Here is an 18,141-nt window from a genome sequence, read left to right on the forward strand (position 1 = left end):
GCTCTCTTTCTTTGCTGCACCAAGGACTCTCTCTCTCTCCATTAGGATGTGCAAGTGCAGCTACAGGACTGCTGTCCCAGCAGTCCCTTTGGAAGAAGGCTATGATATCTTCTGCAACCCATAACTAGTAAGTTTTTTTTTTCTGACTTACTTTTCTACCCGAATTATGCCTTTGGAACAGGTAATGTGGAGACAGGATCAACAAAGAAGCAGAACAAGATGTATGCAGGCTGACTGAAAACCCTCTGCTGAACTCAGGAAGCAGCACCACTTGCTCCAAAGGTATGTGAGTTGATGTTCTGTGGCTCTGCTGGTTTTCATCCTTGATTCAGTTCAAAGAACATGGCCTTCACTAGCACACTCTTTAACCTCACAAACAATATAGATGTTTTTTCTCATCTACTTACTCAGTTTTAATATGTGCTTTAGTATTTTTTTTTCCTAAAAGAATGCTAGAAATAATGAGTGTCTAGCAATAAAAGCTCCTGAGATGTGAGAATTATTCAAGTAGTCTCTTTTTTTTGTTTGTTTTTGAAACAAACAATTAAATCTGGTAGGTATCCCAAATGTGCAGCACTAGATGATAATGAATCCTAATTTTGGAGATTTGCCTTAGCTATGACTTACAGTCTTTGCTTACCTGTGTAGTGTTTACTTTACAATAATAGATCTGAACTTTATTATGCACCCACTGCTGCTGCAAAGCCTTTCTCAGGCTAAATTGAGCTTGTGTTTCTGGCAAAAGCCGCTCTGAATTGCTCCTTATTAGTACCACCTTGAGGCAAGATCTGTCTGTTTCATACAGCTTTTATCAGTGTTTATTAGTAATAATTGTTGGACAGTAACATTGCAGATCAGACTGGTTAAAAAAGCCTAAAAATCAACAAAAAAATACCCAAAGAAAATACTACTACCTTCTTTCAGTGTTTTTCACCTGGGTATGTTTCTACTGCATCTAGGCTGTACTTGAGGAGAAATGACCACAGGCTCTGGGAGAAGCTTTCCCTCTTGACAAAGATGAAACTCACTACTCTCTGATGTGAAACATCTAAAACTGGCAGCTAGTCAGGGCTAAAAAGAAAGCTCTAGGAAACACCACAAGAGGTGTCTCTCCTTGGTTAGGTGTGGAGATACCCAGGACTCTCCTACTGGAGGACATCTTCTGTTCTTACAAGGGAGCACCTTAATAGCTTTTATTGCTAAGCCATAAAAGGGACAGGTGACCACAACAAGAGCAGAATTGCGACCTTCCCCTGGAGCCATTCAGAATGTGGTAAATGCAAGACAACCAATCCCTCCAGGAAAGGTGGATGTGACCTCCCACTTATTTGTGTGTTGATATCATATCCTTAGGCAGTCTAACACCTCAAGACTCAGTGATACAAAGCAAGTATTACCAAGGCAGTTTGTTCCTACTGCCCTACCCCAAAAGCATTGTACAAATTTAGGTAAAGGCATGGCCAATACCTGTGAGACTGAGCCCAAACCTCAGACTTGCCTTGATGTGAGTCTACTATCAAGAGCACACCACCAAGCTCTGGTCAAGTAGAGCAATTTTTTTTCGGTTCTCATTTTTGTGTCCTTCTATACCAGCTACAAATAGAGACAAAAGTGCTGCTTTGCCTCTCAGGGAGCTTGCCAGGCCTGCAGCTGGGTGAATTCTGTGACAAGAAGCTTACTCATAGCAGTACTCCTAATAAAGTCGTCAGGACTATTTGTCAATTAGTACTTGTCTTTGAGAATAAGGCTTTCACTGATAACATGGTCCTAAAGGAAGAGATGTGCTTTTATTTGCGATAAGAGTGTATGTATGTCACTAGCAAGCTACATACCTTCAGTCGTTACTAAATGATGTTTCAAACACTCATGAGTGGCACTGTTAACACGACAGATTACATAATATGTGTATTCTTGCCTTACCTGGACTGTAAACCCAGAGAGTGAATATTGTGTCTTTGGCATTAATCCGCCGGTATGCTTTTCCATCTGGTGAGAACTGCACTTCAAATGTCTTTATACATCTAGAAAAGAAAACCAGACAGCTCAGTAAATACAACTGATAATGTGGTGAGCAATCAAATCCTTATCTCAGAGCCATTTCAACAAAGGCCAAATATAGGAAATATTCAGTTGATGCATTCCTACCAAATGTGGGATGGAATAAATTGTCAGTATTAGGAAGAACCACAGCTCCAAGATCCCACAGGAGAACACCCAGGCTGACTTTCCATACTAGGTACTTGCAGCATCACTAACTGTCAAGCATCTTTTACTCCCAAACCAGAGGTATCGAAGGCTGAACAGTCTAGAGAGACTGGCTTGAAAAGGAGCTAAGTCAGTGCTTCCTGAGGGAGTCTGGATGTACACTGGATTGCCTCTGATAGTTCACCTACAGAGGGTTTCCAGTCTAGTACAGCTTGCTGGAGCAAGGAACTAGAAGTTTTCTCTTCCAGCTCACCTCCCTTACAGGGATGTGCAAGATTCCACCTAGGCATCTGTTGCTAATGTAACTTTTATCATGGATCTTCCTGTCTGCTATGCTGAAGGTAAGTCCCTCAAAAATGCCATCGGATGCTGAAGAGCAACAGGAAGATTCCATTGCTCAGATTGCAAATTAGTTAGGGTTGCTCTCCATAGTTCTGCACGTAGGTTCCTATAGTTCATTTTGTTAGACAATTGCTCTGTAGCATCTCTCAAAGAGCAAGTAGTTATTAATTTGTGAACTTGTTTCACTTTGTAGGACTGGTGGCAACTTAGGGAGTAATGTGTTGGTAATTTGGTTATATGAGCTTTACTTTAAAAGCTACTTACTTTGAATTTACACAGCCATCTTCCCACAACACAATGACTTGCCCCTTTGTGAGAGGGATCAAACGAACACCAGTCACCTGTCCAAAGACACATGCCCATGTAAGAACACTGCACAAACCAATCAGATAGGTTAGATTTCTGTGTTCATCCTTCCTTACTAATTATTTGCTTTGATTCTTCCAATTAACACTGGAGAAAAAAACCAAAATTCCTGGCTCTGTGGCTTTGGAGCTTATGTCTTCAAACTCTCAACCTTGCAGAGGATCTTCAGAGGCTCTGGGCACCACTATGAACATGAGTGGGATTGAATGAGCAGATAGAGATGTCAAATCCATAACAGCCATGATTCCATTTTATTTTTAGCTATCACTTATTAACTGGAGAACTGTTGTCAAGCCTGGTAGCACATGATATGATTTTAAAAAAGATACTGCACTTTCCAGTACTGCATTATTATTTTCCCACCATGGATAAACTCACACTTATCATAGTGATGGCTCCTATCACTTGCTGTGGAATGCTTTATCTTGAATTATGCCTTGGAGAACCTTCTCATCAAAAGAGAGAAGAATTGTTTATTTACTAAGTCTAACATGGCACTTTTAACAAATAATAGGTCCAAATGCTAATCCAACTCTTCCGAGTGAGCAGGAAGCAGTTTCTAGTTTGGTGAGACTGACAGTAGAATATAACACATACCTGATCAGGAACTGATCTGGGTCTTGCACAGATGTGAATAAGAAAGACTGAGGGAACGGGAAAGTCTTGCTTCAGTGTCAGGATGCCACCTTCAGGAAACGGGAATGGGCCTGTTACCACTGGGTCCTGTGGAGCCAAAGAGAAGTGTTGTGAATAATCTTTCATTACAGCACCTAAAGGCCATCAGTCTAAAGTGACTGTGTATTTACTTTGGGACTGTAAATTTCCAATAGAGTTGGTGCTGTAAGTGGCTTACAACCATCAAAGTTCCCCAAGTTGAGAGACTTTTCCATCTTGCCTGTCCTCCAGCTCTTCAGGAAGCAGAGGGTTTGTTCATCTCACAAACTGGGTTGATCACAAATGCCCTTTAGGTGCAATCTGTCACTTTTAGTAACCTCCCATGGATGCCTTTCAGATTCGTGGTCTTTACAAACCACACCCCTGTCTCTTAGCTATGGATTCCCAGTGTGCAGGGAAAGCTATTGCTAGCTACAACAACCACTCAGCTGATCTCTGAGCATGAGGCTTCACCAGATGGCCAAAAGTATCTAAAACCTTGCTGCTGCCCTGTTGAAGGAAGATCTGGCTTCTATAGTATCCCATAGGCCTTCACAATAGTGGGTTACAGTGACTGGGAAAAGAAGACATAGTACTATACACCAAAGTCAGAAGGCAATTACTGACTATGGGCTTCAAAGGGAATAAAGGTGGCCTCCTTTATTTTAACCCCTGGGTCTGAATGTATAGGGAAACTATGGGAGAGGGAGCTAAAGTGGCAGGCTGCTCTCATATTCTCATATACAGTAAGTAATCCAGGCATGGCTTTACTCAGTAGGGAGCAGAGGAGTCCTCAGGGAGAACTCCTCAGTCCCCTCTGGGGTGCATTCAGAACTGGAAAGGATGAGGGAAAACTGCAGGTCTCCCTGTGAGCCCCTCAAAGACATCAAGTGTCTTCTGGACTTGCACTAGGTAGCTTCCAGCTCAGGGAGCTGTTTGTTTTCTGTTACTGAGGGGGGTTCATTTCAACTCTCTAATGCTGCAATTTGGCTCTTCTGTAACATACACAGGGCCATGTGACTTATTTGGGGAGACAGAACAGAAAGGGTCTCAAAGGTCACTGAAGTTTCAGAGAGAAGGTGGAACTTGCTCTGGAGCAACTCTGACTACTTAGTTAAGGGTAGGCCAGTAGCAAAGAAGCTGGTGATCTACATTTAGTCTCTGATATAATATAAACGCAAAAGGATCAGTTGTGTGTCAGTTACATTTCTCTGTGTGACTGCAAGTGCATTTTTATATGTATACGAGATACACATTACTGTGGGCTACGGAAATTTTGACTACCTGAGCTGATTTCTTATCTCTTTAGCTGTAGCTAACCAACTCACCAGCACTTTACCCATACAACACTTCAAGCAAACACATGGTCATACCTCAGCATCCCTTATTTGCTGGAACTGTTCTGGGGAAGGAAAATCAGGGCTTCCTAGCTTCTTCCATGTCAGGTAGGGATTGGTTTGGTTGTTATCCAGGTAATATGTTGCATACACCAGCTCTTAAGGAACACAAATGAAAGAGAGTAAACTCTTTACTTGGATTTAAAGACTAGCAAGAATAAATTTAGCAGAAGGTGTTTAGGTCTACCTTTTCAAAAGTGATTTCAGCACTTCGGAGGCTAGTTGCCACTGGAAAGTCACAAGGCTAGCACTCCAACAAGGCTCTACAATTTATATTTGCCAAGTTTAAATTTCAAGCTATTACTTTCAGAACCAGAATTGAAACCGTCTTATTTTTTGCACAGGTGCTGCACACAGTTGTTGGACAACCACTTTAACTGTGTAATCATGTGGTCACGTCAGCTGTCTTGGAGTCATCCCAGTAAAGGAACTGTTGCTTGGCAATATCCAGCCAAGGACACTGAGATTAATAGCTTTCCAAAAAGGTAACACTTGCAGCTGCCATTAAAGGTAGGGTCAAAGCACAAGCATTAGGAAAGAACCTCTCATAGAAGAGTACCATCATATCTCAGAAAATCAGGGAGTGCTCAAAAGATGAGAAAGTTAGCAAATGAAACTCACTCTTCAATAAAAGGCAACTCAGCAGTAGTGTTTCAGCAGATGTTCTGTCCTAAAGATCAATCATGTGAGCTGCCTACATGCTGTTTGTTTACCTCTAAGTTTGGGGAAGTGGGTGGCATTCATTATGACAGTGCTGATGTTCGATGAAGTCCTGTTATCTTCACTTGAATACATCAGTAGAGTAGCTTGCCAGCTGTCTGAGGGTTGCATCTCACTTGCAGTGTGTACAGATGCCAGGACACCAATTGTGCCGTTTTGAGTGCTTTTGCCTTCACTGCTGTTTACTTCTGCAAAGATCTGTTTTTCTCCTTTAAAAAAAAATGTGACAACTCCGTAAGCATCACTGCTAGTCAGTCCTGTATCAGCTTCTGACATGGGAAGGGTCAAAACATGAGGATCTATAGGCTGAACTACGTTCTAGCTTATTTTACCAGGTATAGCATTCAGTCACACTTATTTTACAACAGCAGAGCATGCACATACTACAGCAGTTCTTATGCTTAGCAGTTCAGCTAGCAACATCTAAGCATGTGATTTAGGATCTTTCTTTAGTATGCTGCATGGGTCTTCCATCTGTGGGGATTTCTTAGACATTTGCAGCCTGATGTGATGGCACAAGACGGAAATACCAGTCAACAAAAAAGGAGTGCTTGGCATAGAGGATATAAACAAAGCAGTAAATCAAATCAAATGGATAACAGACTGTCAGGAACATCTCCTAAGCTATTAATATCTCAGAGGAAATGAAGTTTCATTTTCTTAACACAGCAGGTAAACAGAGGGTAGAAGAAATACTGCTTCTATCATAGAATTATAGAATGGTTTGGGTTGGGTGGAACCTTGAAGATCATCTAGTTCCAACTCCCCTGCCATCGTCAGGGATATGATACCAATGGTGAGATGACTGGAATAATCTCTCTTAGGCAGGAAGCTTTTAGGTAGAAGAGGTTATTAATGTGCTCCTTAATCAGTAGTTACTATACCTAGCAGTGCCAGCAAGCCCATGACAGTGAGCACTGGTTTCCGCACCATCTGGACATGAGGTGGCTTTGTGTTGTTCATCTGAAAACGTGCTGTCAGAGTCCGCTGTGTAAAGTAATGAGGGTAGTAGCTCAAGAAGGCATTGTCATTACTCAGCAGTGTGTAGTTGATGGTGTTGTTGGCTTTGGAAATGAGCAAGTTTTGATGCTGGATGATTACCTGCAAAGTCATAGAGAAGATGGAACTTCACCCTGGAGAAAATCCAACAAATACATGATGTCTGTATTTTTAAAAAAATCTTTACAGCATACTGAAAAAAGCAGTCACTCTACCATTTAGAAAAGCTTGCAGAACTAAACTGTTCCTCGCAACTCTTGGAGAAACTATTCTTTAGGTGGTACACTAAATACTGGAAAATTTGAAGTATTCACAGTTTTGCCAGTGGAAAGTCTCTGGAGTAACTATTACTAGTACTCTGCATAACTTATGGATATATTTCCTTGGCTACTACACTACACATGACGCTCCTCTGTCTTGAATATTAAATTAGTAATCTGGATTTACCATCTGAATTAAATCTAAATGGCTCTCCAATTCTGACATTACTTTGTACCCATTACATGAGTGTCTGGGAGGCTGGTCCTGGATTCTGTTCCTTAATGAGTCATTTTACCTACTTGGCGCTAAGATGGAACTTGTTCTCCGGGTACTGGGTGCTGTGCTGCTTTTCTGTAAAATGTAAGAACTCCCAAGCTCTCTGTCTACCAAATTGTGCTCAAGTATCAGAATCAAACAGGACTTCAGAAGGCTGACAACTGAAAAGGCCTCATAATTGTATCCCTGAAGGAACACAGCACTCCAGCTGCTATCCATCCAAGTGTTAATTTTCTGTTGGACGTGTCTTTTTTTCTCCCTTCCTATTGCCATGTCTTTATTAACACTGTTGTTTGCTCTCACAAATTCCCTGCAATGCAGTTAGTGACTTGTTGCTTTGGAGAAGACTGCTTTTGTATGCAGCTTAAAGGAGCTGGGAGCCTTTGTCTCTACAGGAGCAGCTGATAAGACATATCTTGTTTCCGGGTGACATACATGCTCCCAGATTTGGGAATTACTACTTTTCACAGGAGCATTTGGACTCTGGATGCTGTACGAGGTAGTGGCTCACAAAGCAACAAACCCACAGTGGGAAGTACTGCTATGCAGGGCAAGAGCTAAGCATGCCCTGGGGCCAGGCTACAATTCCTGCAGGGGCAGGAATGCTAAGCATTCTCTTCTCCTCCTGCTTTTCTGATCAACAACAGCAATTGCTAGCAGTAATTAATAAAATCATGTGTACAGACATTATTCAAAACCAAAGAATGGGCTTATGCTGAGAGTTCAAGGGACTTCTTAATTATACCTGATGTCTCTTGATGAGATAAATTTATGAAGGAGCTGGGAAATAGTGTCTTACATAAAAGAGGTGATAGCTAGCAGTAGTGAGATGACAGCAATAATATTATATGGAGAGAGGATGCGTGAGTATAGTCTTATCATAGAATCATAGAATAGAGGACCTTTACAGGTCCTCTAGTTGAAATGCCCTCCAAGAAGCAGGGACATTTCCAACTAGATCAGGTTGCTCAGAGCTCTCTTCAATCTGGCCTTGAATGTTTTCAGGGATGGGGCATCCACTACCTCCGTGGGCAACCTGTTCCAGTGTTTCACCACGCTCAGTGTAAAAAATGTCCTCCTTTTACCTAGTTTGAATCTACCTCTTTCTATTTTAAAATCACTACCTCTTGTCCTATTACAACAGGCCCTGCTGAAAATTTTCTCCTTGTTTCTCTTATAAGCCCTCTTTAGGTACTGGAAGGCCACTCTAAGGTCTCTGCAGAGCCTTCTCTTTTCCAGGCTGAACAGCCTCAACTCTCGCAGTCTCTTACCAGGTGGATCTAACTGGCGAACTGTATACAATATCTGACACATTCTCCAACATATACAAAGCTAGTTCTCAGGTTTTTTGGTGTTTTTTTTTTTTTAAGAGAAGATTAAGAAAACTAATACAAACTAAATAAAGCTACTGAAACTAGATTATTCAGGGAAACACCAGCAGTATCAATAGGGAGCTCTCCTTTTGTTGGATCTATTATTCTGAGCAGCTGCTTAAAAATTGACTGTAAGTCTATTTTTGCAACTTCATTACTGCACTGTGACAAGACTGTCAATCAACTGAGTTACCTTTACAACCATAGCTGCATAGGCCACATCAGCCCGCCACAGTTGGGGAATGGACCATCCAACCATTGGATCTGCTTCATCGTTGTATATGGCAACAGAAGCAAAATTTGGAAACAGCTTCTGAATTTGTTCAACTGCTTCTACTTCTTGTTGCAAGATGGAGAGAGAACTCCCACCTCCCTGCAACAATATTTCACATCTGCTTAGTGAAAGTGAGCAAGCAGTAGTAAACACACAGATATAACATACAGACATAAACATATTCTGAAAACGTGTTTCTGGAGTCCCTGGGGAGCTGTGGGCCAGACATTATTAGTATTTTTACCTAATCCATTGCAGCATGTCTTGTTTGCATGAGCTCCTCCTAGAATATAAAATGGAAAAGAGGTAGAGGAGTTGTTTCACCTGGGAATTAGGCAAAGGCAAATTTGCTTTGAGTTGAAGTCTTGCCACTGAACATCATCAAAGTTTCATTAGAATAGGTAGCTATGCTTCCTGCTATAGGCTGGATGCTCATCTGGAAGCCAACTTCATAAACGAGAATAAAATGTAACTTGGAATGTGCTGATTAAAAAAATAGCCTTAAACTGAAACATGGACTGACCTTCTTATGGAGAGAGATGTAGTCCAGCCTTACACCAGCTTCCCCTGTGAAGAAGTTGGTTCCATTGTAGCAATGACACAGAAGACTCCAGCATATGGGTGACTTGGGTAAGGGGTGGAAGGAATCCCCAGGGCCTCCAAATTTTAGTAGAGGACTGGCTGCTCTTAATCCTTCTGAGCAAGCATCATAGTAGTTAAGAAACCCTGAAGCCCAAGCAAATGCGTATGTCAAAGATGATAACTCAAAACAGAACTTTGATCTAAAACTACAGGGACATGTTGTAACTCTATTACTGCATTTATTGGCAGGACCTCACAAACTGGGGCTATTCTTTCCTATGGACTGACAACATGAGAAGACATCAAAAGCTCAGCTGCATTCACAAGGTTCTTCCAAAGGTGTTGTGAGGACAGATTCCCAAAGCATGCATCTATCAATGAACAGTTTTTCTCCTACTCCACCCTTCACCCCCTTATCCCCAGTAACCTTACTTTATATCCAAATAATGAACTGCGTCTTCTCAGTGTAACTCTTGTTTTGTTTTCCCTCTTATACTATCCCTGCAATTATACTGATGTTCAAGTAGGGAACAAAGTATAGTCAGTAACGTGACCTTAACAAAACAGACTAGGTATACCTTTCACATTCCTTATCTCTCCTATCTACCTTATTTCTTTGCCAGCATCTCTCCTTTCCCACTGTCATCTCTCCACTCACCCCACAAACTTGTCTCACTTTACTACACCAGTAAGTGCTTCAGAACATGCTTACCTTTCACTGTCATAGACACATTGTCAAAGTCATGGTGGTCTGGTTCATTCCACGTTTCAAAATTCCATTTAGCAACATGCTCCAATCCGTACCTATCTGTAGGAGAGGCCTCATTTATCAGTGAGCTGCATATTCAGACAACCCTATTAAACAGTCACCAATCCAGACAATCCTATCAATTAGGGCTGCAGGTAAGGTTAGGCACCACAGGGTAAAAATATTCCCTATTTTTAATAATGAGGGAAATGTGATTTTGGTCGTTTCAAAATGATCCCTAATTTTCAATGAAATACAGCAATATTTGAAAAAGATGAAAGGTGAGAGGGATGTGATATGAATTACAGCCTTGTGGTTAGGGCACTCACCTAGCCTTAATTCAAGCTGAGGCTTCCATCTCATTAGAGATATTTGAAGCTGGCATTTGGGAAGTATTCAGGTTATCATAGTCCTAGAGGAAGCTGATGATTTACAACCAAAACCAACATAACAAACTTAAAAGTCAGTCCTCAGAGGTAGGCCAAATGTGCTATCCAGAACACATTCAAGATGTTGGTCACCGATCAGAAAAAAAAGGGGCTATTATCCCATTGTCTGTTCAGGCACGGGTTTTTTTCCTATTCTGTGCTGAAATTCAGGGTCTTGAAGTTGATCACAATACACAGAACTTTTTGAAGTAGTTAGAAGACATTACAATAGAATAAATAACAGGGCTTTTTTCTTCTTTTTCTCCTTTTGAACTCACCTATGTATCTGCTGGCCAGAAGTGTAATTAAGTCTCTCCATCTTACTACCTGTTCTTTATCTTCAAAATCTAAAAAATATCCTGATGGATTCCCCATCAATTCAAATCCTAAAAAAGACACAAAAGATTGGTCTCCTTTTTTTTGTCAAGACTATCTTCTTTTGATTAACAAAAGGGTTATTGCATTATCTGAAACAAACTTGTTGATGAAGCAGCATCATTAAATGGGCTTTCTCTCTTGTTTCTGCATGTGCCCACCAGGAATATTTCAGATTTGAGGTTGCTCATGCTTGTTACTTGTCAATGACTATACTAATCAATACTAATATTTACCATGATGAATTCACGGCTCAGAGGGAACTTAAACAGTGGATGTTTGCAAAAATTCAAGGGAAGTTTTACCTTGCATCTCTAGCCCTTTTAGGTACATGTTAATGTGTACAAAACTTTCTCCTCTCCAAGACACCTGATTTCCTAATTCATACACCTCAAACTGCTGTTGAAAGCAATGTAAAACCATTTATGTTCCCTCAATTGTCCTAACAGTGTTTTGCTTACACTGTTTAAATTTACACGGACATGAGATAAAGGCAAGTAGGAAAAGAATAAATTTTTATCAAAATGTGCTTTGGCAAAGCTCTCTAAGAATTTTCTGATGATTGCACAATACAGGCAGACAGATGTAGTAAGTTGTGGAGGTAGAGAGCTGCCCTTACCTGGAATTAGCTTATTTTCCCACAAGCAATCCATAAATTTATCCAAGGCAGTGAAATTGTAGTAAAGTTTCCCATTCATCACTCTGGAGAATACAGGTAATAAAAAGTACAAATGTAATTATTATAGCAAAGGTGGCACTTGGTTGCAGATAATGGGTCAGATGGCTGCCTTCTTTTGGCTCTCATAATTTACATGTAACTAGGGTTCTTGGAATTGTACATAAACTTCCTTCCTCTAAAGTCAGGGCTGTTCACCATAGTTAAGTCATGTTTCTTATCTAATCCATGCCCTTTTCCTATTCCAGCAGCAGAAACAGATGAATGCAATGAACTTCCTTGCTGGATTTTGAGTTTTTTAACAGGAAATTCAGATTTCTAAGTCTTTGCTGAAGTGAGATTTACCTAGACTTTTTTTTTGCTTATTGTTTTTTCAGTTTCCATTTGATTACCTACTGCTAGGCCATCACGATTCCACCATGTCTCATAAAGTCTTTCTTAATGTTCTCTTAATTTTCAATATATAATACCACTTTCTTAGCAGCACTTCTTATGGGTTCAGCTGAGAAATAATTTTGTATCTTTCAAAGAATTCTGAATTTATACACACAATGTCTAGAATTTTTCCTTCATTGTTAGCATTTGCTTACTATTTCTCCCGTACTCCTAGAATCTCAGGCTGCAATCCTTTTATTCATCTTTGAACACATGTGTTCAAAGACTTAGGAGCAGCTCCATGATGCATCCCTTTGTGTCAGTGAATCTTGCAGGAGCACAGGTAGTAAAATTTAGGCATGCATCTGCATGGGAACATTGGAGTTCTTCTATCCAGGGGACAAAAACTGACATTTGCAATTTATGTACTGCATTTGAAGATACACTTTGAATTCCTGAAAGGCTTTTCTTACCTGGTACCCAGTGAAAACAAATGTAATGTAATATGTGGACTTCTCATAACTTCTGAACTTGTGGCCTGATTTAACTGAAATCTGACAGGGCAGGAGAAGTTTTGCCAGTATGAAGTGCCAAATAGGAATTAAAAATGAACTTCTATTGACTATATTCTGGTAATGTGACTTACTGCCATTTGGCACAAGCCACAGCCTTGGCCTGGTGCCCAAATTCTGACCTTAGTATGTCTTGAGCAAAAGGCTTCATAAGCACCCTTGCGACAAGTCCAGCCCTGGTCAAATATGAGGACTGATAAAGGTCTTGCCAGCACCTCTCAAAGCTGATTTCTCCAGCCTTGCCAGAGCACTACACCTAATTTCTCTGGTACAGTGCAGCTTGAGCTCTGCCTCTCCTATCTTGCCTACTCTTTCCTAGGCACCTTGCCTCTTCTTGGGTGGAAAGCTGTACAAATGAACTGCAGATGCAATGTCCTAGGCATAATGGAAGGGAGAGAGACAATCACCTACAGTTCCTGTAACTCACTGGTGCTATCAAGGCAAGCTGGGTACACAGGATAAAAAGTTAGAATGGGGGAGTCAGTCAGCAGATCTCTTAAAGCAACATGGGGCTCCGTGCTGAGATTCACAACTTGTTACTGTCGGAGCCTCTTAGATTGAGGCACTTCCTCTGTGCTTTCTTGCCAAGGGAAGGTTTCAGTGAAGAACCTGTAATAGCTATCCTGAAGTTCTCAGAGCGTTAAGAAGGGCTGACAGAACTGCCTAGTGAATAAAGAAGGGAACTGTGCAACCTGGAGACACAAAGTACCACAGGCATCTCTGACTAGGATCTAGAAGAGGAAAACAGGGCAGGCAAAACAAATGTAACATAAGTCATATCCATTGCACCAGCTCCACCTGTGATGTAACCAAGAACACAATCTTAGACCCAGCACCCTCACACTCTTTTGCCGAAGACCTGAAGCTAGCTTTTAAAGTATGTCCTACCACCACGACAGATGTTGTCATGTCTACAGCCACTGATGGGCTTGCAGTTCCTGCCAGAGTCAAATGGTATAGCTGTGAAAGAAGCAAATAGTAGAAATATATTTATTTACTTCAGTACCCAGAAGAGCATTTTAGAAGCTACTGTTGAACTAACGAATGGCCATTTGGAACTAGGGAGGGTTTTTTTGGCTTAGGTAGACATTTAAAAGAAAGTCTAAAAGTCTTATTACAAAGTTCAAAGACAACCATTTTGTTACAAAAGGTAGCTCTGCTTCCTCAGATCCATTAACTATTTCCAGTTGTACCTTGTGTTCTATTGAAATATTTGCTTACACGCACACTTACAGTCAGTGAACATAAGAATGATTAACTCTACTGTCTTGTAAAAACTTAATAATGCCATTTAGATAATAGCAAGGGAACTAGTGTCTTCCCAACTTCAGTCTAAGGTCTACACACTACTATGTGAAAATATTTGGGTAAATAAGGCCTTCTATGTGATGCATGTACACTTAAGATCCCAGCACATTTACATTTTCCTCCTGTATCAATTAAGTAAAATATTTAAAACGGAAAGCCATTGCTAGTCATGACTGAAGTGACAGTACATGAGATCCTCTGCTATGTGTGTAGGTGTAGAAGCACTTCTTGTCCTTTGGCTGATCTGTCACCTTATGAGAATCTTTTCTTGCTTGCAAATTGATGAGGCAGTATGCTCCTATTAATAAAATGATTAGCTGACTGATAGGATTGTGGCTTTCTCTGATCTTGATCTTATCCTTACCCATACTACTTTTCTGATGTGGAATTGATGCTTTTTTTTTATAACCGATACAGAATTACTAGAGTTTGGGTTGCATGATTGCATGCCGTGCAGTGTCTGGAAGCCACGCTGACTGCCACGCACAAGGCACAGCAGGAACCTCACAAGCTGGTATTATTTACAAATATTCTGCATGGGGAAGATTGTCTCAACTGTCAAACTGTTACCAGGAGTGCTATAAATATAATTTTAGGACACTGAAGACCAGATCAAAACTGTTACAGGCATAGGATAAGGACAGGCATGTGATATGTCCTGATCCAGGACAAATTCACTTGATATTGTCAAAGTCATTCAAAACCGCTTTGTACATCTGACCTAGGACCTGCTGATCACATACCTATTATTGGACCCTTAGTAGCAAGTTCGCAGACTTTTAGTCTTCTTCCCTTTTTTTGCCTGCTCCTCTTCCGGTCTCTCTGCCCTTAAGTTATGCTTTCTAGACACCACCGTCTTCATTTATGAACACAAAGAAGGCTATGTCCTTGTCATTTCATCTGAGTGCTTGCCAGACTGGGATAGTTCATCATTTGCTGCTGGGTATTTCTGATGTAGAGCAGCAATTGCTGTCTTGTCAGTGCCTGGTTTTCCAATGCTCCTCAACTGGGCTTTTTCTGGGACACTTGCCAGATAAGGCCTTCCTCATCTTCAGCTATAACAAGCAACTAAACTACAGCACATTTATTGGCATCCTGGCACCAATGCCCTTATAAGCCTCAGGCCTGGGGCTGCTATACTCCAGAGATTGCTGCCTGCTGGTAAGGTGTCTTTCTAGTCTTTGCCACGGTCTCAGTTCCAGACCCATTTGTATGTGCTGCCTCTTGAGGGCAACAACTGTGCTGTGAACATGAAGAGCAGTGATGAGTATGGAGGGGAGTCTGCTGGCTGTCACAAAATCTTGTGGCTTGCCTCCTTGGAAAGGCTTGCTTTGTGGGCCACTGTTTGCTGAGTCAAAGGTTACAGGCTCACATTAACAGCTTTCCACTGCCTCCCTTTACTGGAGTAAGGTTTTTCCACCACGGAGGAAAATTCTTTTCAGGTACATAGGCAGCTACTGGATAGCTTGCCAAAGTGTTCTAAGATAATCATGTTGTGCTTCTTATCCATGTCACTTTCAGTCTACTCCCATTCATGAACTTCATCTCTTGGGAGGGCAAGGGTATGCTAGCTTTGACTATCAACACTCTGCATCACAGGCAGATCTGCTCCAGTTAGCATAGCTGTGGATACTGCTCCTCAGCCTACAGCTACAACTTCCCTCCTGTGCCCAGCATCTGCTACTTCTCTTCTGTCCTGGATTGATCCTGTCCAGTTGCACGCCCTGGAAAGCAAGTGCACACACAGACATTGGACCAGATATCTTATCTTCAGAGAAGAGAGTAAGAAAAACACAGGCAGGGAGTGTTTCCATTCCTGACAATCTTCAGTCAAGTACTGAATCTCTGATAACATGTCAAGCTAACTTTATCAAACTTTATTGTAATGTACCGAACAAAATTTCCTGGGATAGGAAGCTTTGTGGCTGACCCCTGTCAGTAGGTCACAGCCCATTTAGGAACTCAAAGGTAACATGTAAGGTAACCATCAACAGAGCTATTCTACTGAAGAGACTTTTGTGTGGCCTAGGACTGATATGATCAGGAAATATCCACATACTGGAGTAGCACCTTTCTCATCCTGACACTCTCACTCAGCTAGTGTGGACTCCCTTTGCATTTCTGGTGAACACAGTTACCATGCACATGAGAAGTTAACAGTTACGATGCACATCAGAAGTTAACATAATCTAGATTGCTTTTACCAGTGTCTGAGAACAGCCTCTCTTCTGGTAGACGAGCCATAGTGACTGGCTCACACCACTCCCAAAGCAGCAAATCCTGCTTACATCCTCATGGGGAGCTTCTGCTGGGAAAGACTGCATGCCCAGTGCCAAATACAGCCAAGAAATAGGGACAGAAAACCGGCACATGGTGTTGGCAGACAAGAGATGCAAATGACATCTTAACAGTAAATACAAATTTTCTGCAGGGCATTGGCCAACCTCAGACTTGAAAGGTGCAGTCCATGAGGGAGCCACCTAAGAAAGACTCTGCTACATGTGAGGTTTTCTGTGTTACAGTCTTACAGAGAAGTGAAAGTGCAGTCAGTCAAAGATACTACCCTGCTATGGTGTGTGCTGAGATAATGATCATATTACATACCACTATGCATCTCATAGAGACGCTTAGCTGTGTGCCAGACCACCTTTGTTTGGCCTTCTAACCTGGTTCCTGCAAACATCTACTCCCTTGGCCATGGTGCCAGGATCTGGACCAGTGGTAACACCGTCACTGTTGTTCTGATAAGTGTAAATATACATGATAATTAAATTCCCTCTCTCAAAAGTTAATCAAGAGTAAGCAGTTGTTGCAATAGGTCACTACTATCAGGAGCATCCTTAGACACAGTGTCCCAAGGAATTACTTACTGCCTTTCTAGAGTCTGTGATGCCGTTCTAGGGATCATAAAATTCCAGAACAGACACCAGTGCCCATCTAACTTGGAGGAGCTCAGTGTCCAAAGCCAAGATGTTAACTGGAAAGATACAGGAACAATCACCGATAAACTACGCCAGTTCAAACCCTTACTGCTACCAGGTCCTCCAGAAGGAACTGTCTTCAGAAGTAAATGTCTTATTTTTTTTAGCAAGGAGAGCAGGCTGCTGAAGTGATAGTGAAGTATGTAAGCTGTGAGCATAGTATCTTCAAGATGAAGGTCAAAAGCTCTGGATAGGAAATCTCAGCAAGTTTACAACAGGGCAACTTGTTGCCCTCCAGGTCCCTCTTACAACACAAAAGGATCTTGCCTCCTTGTTTTTTACTTACTTTTGCAGCTATGAGGAATGAAATGAAGACAGTTTAAAGTACAGGCTGTTACATAGACCTTGTTTGCTCCAAACCCACCAATTACCTACATAAGCTTCTTGTTCTGCTGAGTACTTTAAAAACCTCTGGACCTTAAAAGCAGGTCGTAAGGGACTGTGAGTACTATGGAAATGATACTTCAGAGTATACAAAGGGCAGAATAGCCCTCATTAGCATTACCTTTCCAGAGACTGCCTTCTCAGCAGTTACTGCTCCAGGTTTCCTCAGTGTCAACCAAAAAAACCCTACTAGATTGGCACTTCAGGTTTAAGCACAAGATCATTAATGAATAACTATGAAATCAGCAGGCTTCTGGGTTATTAATAAACAACACTTCCCCCTTCTGAATTCAGTGGAAGCTGACAATACAGTACTCATTCACACTAGAGCTGCTTCTACATGTTCTTGCTCCACTCACTCTTGCCTCCTATGATTATTACAGGTGTGGTAAATTGGCTCCCTTCTGTGAAATTCCCACATCCCAAAATAACCACGATCACTTGACCTTTTGCAGGTTCATGAACACTGATTCTTCCTCCGCAGCGGTCCTCACGCAAAACACAGCCTGTGCTTTTCACACATGCTTTGCAGACCAAAAACCTAATTCAGAGGCTTTTTCAAAGTTGCAAGGTCAAAAGCAACTTCACTGATGCTAAAGAACGGGCATATGTTAGCACTTCCAGGTTTATTTATTTGCATTAATATTTCTCTGCATTTGCTTGTCAGCTATATCATTTGTGTAAGCAGGGACTGAAAATCTCCTTGCTTTACAACTATGGCACAGCTTCTGCACAGAGTCACAATGCCAAAAACTTCCGTCCATGCTGGGCCCATACAACACATAATTTACTCACCTTATAGTGTGAATAAGTCAGCCTAGTGATAATGGCAGGATGTGTAACAA

The 18,141-nt window shown here is 41.4% G+C and overlaps 2 protein-coding genes across 6 annotated transcripts in view; one reads left to right on the forward strand and one right to left on the reverse strand.

Moving 5' to 3' along the window:
* LOC104474853 (purpurin) overlaps nucleotides 1-18,141 on the forward strand; it is a 226,954-nt gene that overhangs the window by 13,241 nt on the left and 195,572 nt on the right. The window lies entirely within an intron of this gene.
* Nucleotides 1-18,141, reverse strand: part of IDUA (alpha-L-iduronidase) — a 47,449-nt gene that overhangs the window by 392 nt on the left and 28,916 nt on the right. For 4 of the 5 annotated variants that reach the window (XM_086770358.1, XM_086770357.1, XM_086770359.1 and 1 more), the window contains 11 exons: nucleotides 11,620-11,702; nucleotides 10,904-11,011; nucleotides 10,162-10,257; nucleotides 9,391-9,593; nucleotides 8,787-8,966; nucleotides 6,569-6,785; nucleotides 5,678-5,893; nucleotides 4,941-5,062; nucleotides 3,511-3,636; nucleotides 2,812-2,888; nucleotides 1,921-2,021 (listed from right to left, as the gene is read on the reverse strand). In XM_086770358.1, the coding sequence (XP_086626484.1) occupies nucleotides 1,921-2,021; nucleotides 2,812-2,888; nucleotides 3,511-3,636; nucleotides 4,941-5,062; nucleotides 5,678-5,893; nucleotides 6,569-6,785; nucleotides 8,787-8,966; nucleotides 9,391-9,593; nucleotides 10,162-10,257; nucleotides 10,904-11,011; nucleotides 11,620-11,702 (1,529 nt within the window). The remainder of the gene's footprint in view (nucleotides 1-1,920; nucleotides 2,022-2,811; nucleotides 2,889-3,510; nucleotides 3,637-4,940; nucleotides 5,063-5,677; nucleotides 5,894-6,568; nucleotides 6,786-8,786; nucleotides 8,967-9,390; nucleotides 9,594-10,161; nucleotides 10,258-10,903; nucleotides 11,012-11,619; nucleotides 11,703-18,141) is intronic. The other variant, XR_015261432.1, reaches the window with a different exon arrangement.

This window comes from Chlamydotis macqueenii, chromosome Z (genome assembly GCF_036417535.1).
Source record: "Chlamydotis macqueenii isolate bChlMac1 chromosome Z, bChlMac1.mat, whole genome shotgun sequence".
In the NCBI taxonomy this organism is placed as follows: domain Eukaryota; kingdom Metazoa; phylum Chordata; class Aves; order Otidiformes; family Otididae; genus Chlamydotis; species Chlamydotis macqueenii.